Genomic DNA, 4,628 nt, shown 5'->3' with positions numbered 1-4,628 from the left:
CACAGTCTCTACAGCGAGGTCCTAAAATGAACACTTCCTCCCATCTGGGGAGTTAGTTCCATTGCTGTCTTCAGCTCCTCTCTTAAAAAAATTGAATTTTGTCAACTGTTTAATGTCTTTTATGTGAGCTAGTTTGGATCTTACAAAAATAATTACTTTACAACATTTCAATAATACTATTGTTTGAGGTACTGTGCTTGGCTTGGCTCCTGCAAAGCTTGTGGCAGTCCAGTAGTTATGCAGGTGACTGAGTTGTCATTTGAGGTGTGTTGCTCTTTCCTCTTTCCCATTATTTTTAACAACCTCTTCCATCAATGTGGCACTAGGGACAGGACCTGCACTAGGCAGGTCCATCCTTCAGTCAGATGTTTGTTAGTGGGATGTGATTGATCTTGTTTGGGCATCATCACCTGTTTTACACCATTAGTTCTTTTCTCCCTGCTCTCTATGCCCCCTGCAATGCTGGTGATGGATTGTCTTGTCCAGGAATCTGATCTCTGTCCTGTTCCTTTCCCAGGATAACGTGGCACACTTCTGCTACCCCTTCACTGTGGATATGTTTTATACACAAGAAGACGAAGGTTTGTTTCCTTGTTACTCTGAAATCCTTTGATCCCAGTGTAGCCATCATGCTCTCTGGCCTGTTGGAGATGAAAGGACAGAGGGGAATGTTTCTGGTTCAGCAAACATTCACCCTCTGACCATATAGTCCCCAGATTCATACCATGTTTGCCCTGCCCAGGAATCCATTAGCATTTGTATGGATCATTGATGTTCCCCTGCTTCCAGACTATAAGCAGCTTTATCCAGTGGCAAAACTATTTGGATCTTCGTTTGTCTGTCTCAAAACCTGGCATGCTGGGCTGTGTTGCTGTGCCTGGTGTGCTGCACAGAGCCCTGGGATGCTGCAGCAGGAGAACCAGGCAGCATTTTGTACACAGCTAAAACTCTGTGCTGAGTCTTATGTTTGTAGACACGCTCAGTGACCTGTATAGCCCTTGTGTAGTTCATGTCACATTGAAACTTCAGCTCTATTTAAAGCTGGACTTCTCTGCTGCCTGTTCTGCTGCTTCCTCACCAACCCTGTTGCTCTGTGGGTGCAATTGCTAGGGACAGCCTTGCCTCTTGAATCTATTGTACACTTTGGATTTGGGTATTCAACCAACACTAATGAATTTTCAGCCTAGAAGAAACACAGTGAGTTTGTTTTACTGTGGAAAAAAGAAATGCTTGGAGAGTTGTAGAAGAATCCAAGTTAATCATTCCCTAATAATGGTGGAAGAGGTCAGAAGTAAACAGGTTGCTCTGTTTGGCATCAGATCATTCATGAAAGATTATCTTGTGTGCTCAGAGATAATGGAGAACCCAGTTTGGACTTGCTCTTAAAACAAAGAATTTTCCCAGATTTTTAGCATCGGTAATTCTGTTTTCATCCTCAAATCTGAGGGTTCAGCTTTTGCAGAGGAAAATAATCACCCATACATCTTTGTTAGTCATTGCAGAAGAAATGCAGAAAGGATTGTGGTGGAAAGGTGCTGAAGTGTGTCCAGAGAAGGGAACAACGGAGCTGGGGAAGGGGCTTTAGCACAAGACTGCTGAGAAGTGGCTGAGGGAGCTGGGGGGGCTCAGCCTGGAGAAAAGGAGGCTTAGAGGAGACCTCATTGCTTTCTCCAGCTCCCTGCCAGGAGGTGCAGCCAGGTGGGGTCAGGCTCTGCTGGCAGGGAATGAGGGACAGGACAAGAGGAAACAGCCTCAAGCTGTGCCAGGGGAGGTTCAGGTTGGACATCAGGAGGAATTTCTTCATGCAGAGGGTTATCAGGCATTGGAAGGGACTGTTCAGGGAGGTGGTGGAGTCACCATCCCTGGAGGTGTTCAGGAGATGACTGGATGTGCCTGGTTTGGTTGACAATGGTCAAAGGTTGGACTTGATGGTCTTGGAGGTCACCTAAATGATTCTGTGATTCTGGGACTTTCTAGTAGTGGAGCTAGACATTTAACATCTTTTTCTCTGTGGTAGTCTTCTTCCCAAAGCTGTGACCTGCTCCCTTTCTTGCAGACAGTCTCCCTCAGTGGCCTATTCTCTACTTTGAGGTCCTATCCCTGGATTTCTGGCAGAGGTATCGTGTGGAAGGATATGGGTCTTTGGTGCTGCCAGCATCTCCAGGTAAAACATCCCTGGGACATCGTGTGAATTGTCTGGGAAAATGAGTTGAGTGGTTTTCTTGGGAATAGCTGGTCCTGGGGATTCAGTGTACTGAAGAGGATGAACAGCTGTCTAGGGGCAGCAAAAAAGGATGTGATGCATTCTGCACCATTCTGCCCTGGTTTTGAGGCACATTATGAGTTGCTGTCCTTGCTCCTTTGGTGGTTCCATCACCAAATCTGTTGTGATGAAGCTCTGGGGTGGTACTACAGTGGCAGGAGCCCTCTCACCCTACATGGGCTCTGGAGGTGACCCCCATGTGTTGTGAGGAGATGCTCCTCATGGGCCTGGGCTACTTTCAGCACTGGCTGTGTGACTGGAAGGGTCTGACTTAGTGGCAGGATGTTTGTATAACATTTTTGATACTGTGCAGTGTTTCCATTTCCAGCCAGCTGTGGTTTAGGTCAGCAGGTACCCACCTCTGTGACTCTGAACAGACCCCTGGTCACAGCAGCTAAACTGTGCTCTTCTCCTGGGCCAGGTGTCCACAAGCTCACCATCCCTGCCTGGCGCCCTGTGGAGCTGGGGACAGTTGCTGAGATGAGGAGGTTTTTCATTGGAGGATCTCCTGAGCTGGAGGACTTAACCTACATCCGGGTACCATCGACCTTCAAGGTGGGCTCAGCTGCAGGACAGCCTCTTGCTGGGAGTTGGTGCATGATGCTCTCAGGTTTGCGTGACTGTGGACAGCCTGAACCAGATTTGAACTAGGATGAATTGATGCTCCTGTTCCTCTCACTAAAGAAATGTCTCATCTGTGAGACTTGTGATCCTGAACAGAGGAATGGACAAATGCTTAGGCAGAGCTCTCCCTTCTGAGGGGTGAGCAGCTTAGAGAAGTGGAGGAACATGGACCAAAGACTTACACCTGCTTGCAAAGTGTCTGTCAGGTCAGCATTTAGTACTAGCTATAGATTTCTCCTGGGTTTCTGTAAGGGATTTGGGCTGTACTGTGCCTGGAACAGCTTCCCAAAGCGAGAAGCTGTGTGTGTGGCAGGCAGAAACTTCATGTTCTTAAGAAAGCTGCGGAGGTGCTTGGCGGGTGTAATGAGCAAGGTGAGCCCTGATGCACTTGTTGAAACCTTCCCCCAGCACTGCACTGGCGGCTGCCAAGAGTTTATGGCCTGTCCTCAGCATGGCCTGGAACTGTCTGCCCTTCTTTCTGACCTTGCAGAGGAGGGAGAGACCATGCCCACAGAACTTTGTGCTCTGGTGGGACACTTGTTTTCACTGGAGTTACTCTAACCTGTGCCATCTTTGCAGGGAAAGCGCCTGAGCCGCTTCGGTTTTCGGACAGAGACCACAGGCAGTGTGACATTCCGGCTGTACTGCCTGCAGCAGTCGAGGTAAGTGCAGCACAGGGAGTACAAGCTCCATCTCTTGTGCTGGTTTTGGCAGCCCTGACCTCCTGCTGTGCTTCTGTGCAGGGCCTTCCTGGAGACCAGTTCCCTGAGGCAGCACATGCAGAACGTATCGGACCGGCTGGGAGGCTTCAGCCAGCAGAGCTCTGTCTACAACGTTTTGGGTAGGGCCTTCAGTGTCATTCTCCCTCGTGAGCTTTGGCTCGCTTTTGCCTCCTTTTTACAGAGTGGGCAGGATACTTCAGGAGAATCTATTAGTGGAGAGGTAATTACCCTCCCTGTGAGCTCTGTGAGTCCATAGCAGAGGTAAAATGTTTTGCTCTGAGGAGGGATAACTGCTGTGTGAAGGCACAGCCTGGACTGGGCTGCTCAGTCCTGCCTGGCACTGAGCATAGCTGCTGGCACTGAGGCACAGACTCTGTCTCTGATTACATTGTGCACAGAGCAAGGAGAGTGCTAGAAATCAGAGAGCAGCACAGTCCAGGTGCTTTGGTAGTGGAACTTAGTCATAGGTAATGAGACTCTTGCACCAGAAGAGATGATATTCACTGGACAAACACATCCCTCCCCTTCCCTGAGGGTGTGTGATGCATTGTGGCCTACTGTCACCTCTGTGTTGTAGAGGCTTTCCAGCGGGCACGGCGCCGGATGCAAGAAGCACAGGAGAGCCTTCCTCAGGACCTCATCAGCACCTCTGCCTCCTCTGTGCCCCATCCCCAGGAGCTGTGAGCACCACCTCTGCTGCCTGGCAGCATGCAGCATCCTCCCTCCAACACCAGCTCTCATCCCTCAGCAGGACTCACAGTGCTGGTGCCTGGAAGCTTCTGAAGCCCTTTGTTGTTTTTCCCTGGATGGGGGAAGGAGTCTGTAACACTCCAGATCCAGAATCTTTGCATTTCCACAGGTACCTGTGAAAGGAGCCTCTTTTTTCAAGGCCCTTTGTTCCCAGGCTCTAACAATACAGCCAGTTGTTCATATTTCTACTGAGCAGAGTGAAATACTGATGTGGGACCTGTGAACCCTGTAACACCTTTTCAGGTATTGAATATTAAATAATGAGAAAA

The 4,628-nt window shown here is 49.2% G+C and overlaps 1 protein-coding gene across 1 annotated transcript in view; it reads left to right on the top strand.

The window, feature by feature from the left end:
- MKS1 (Meckel syndrome, type 1) overlaps positions 1-4,269 on the top strand; it is a gene marked incomplete at both ends in the record, with an annotated part of 11,891 nt that extends 7,622 nt beyond the window's left edge. Inside the window, 6 exons of the mRNA XM_009070054.1 lie at positions 518-581; positions 2,057-2,164; positions 2,685-2,818; positions 3,467-3,549; positions 3,631-3,728; positions 4,187-4,269. Coding sequence (XP_009068302.1) covers positions 518-581; positions 2,057-2,164; positions 2,685-2,818; positions 3,467-3,549; positions 3,631-3,728; positions 4,187-4,269 — 570 coding nt within the window. The remainder of the gene's footprint in view (positions 1-517; positions 582-2,056; positions 2,165-2,684; positions 2,819-3,466; positions 3,550-3,630; positions 3,729-4,186) is intronic.
- Positions 4,270-4,628: the final 359 nt, after the last annotated feature.

The sequence above is a fragment of the Acanthisitta chloris genome, unplaced genomic scaffold, assembly GCF_000695815.1.
Source record: "Acanthisitta chloris isolate BGI_N310 unplaced genomic scaffold, ASM69581v1 scaffold9682, whole genome shotgun sequence".
Taxonomy (NCBI): domain Eukaryota; kingdom Metazoa; phylum Chordata; class Aves; order Passeriformes; family Acanthisittidae; genus Acanthisitta; species Acanthisitta chloris.
The sequence above is the reverse complement of the archived record's forward strand: the minus strand, read 5'-3'. Positions and strand labels throughout refer to the sequence as shown.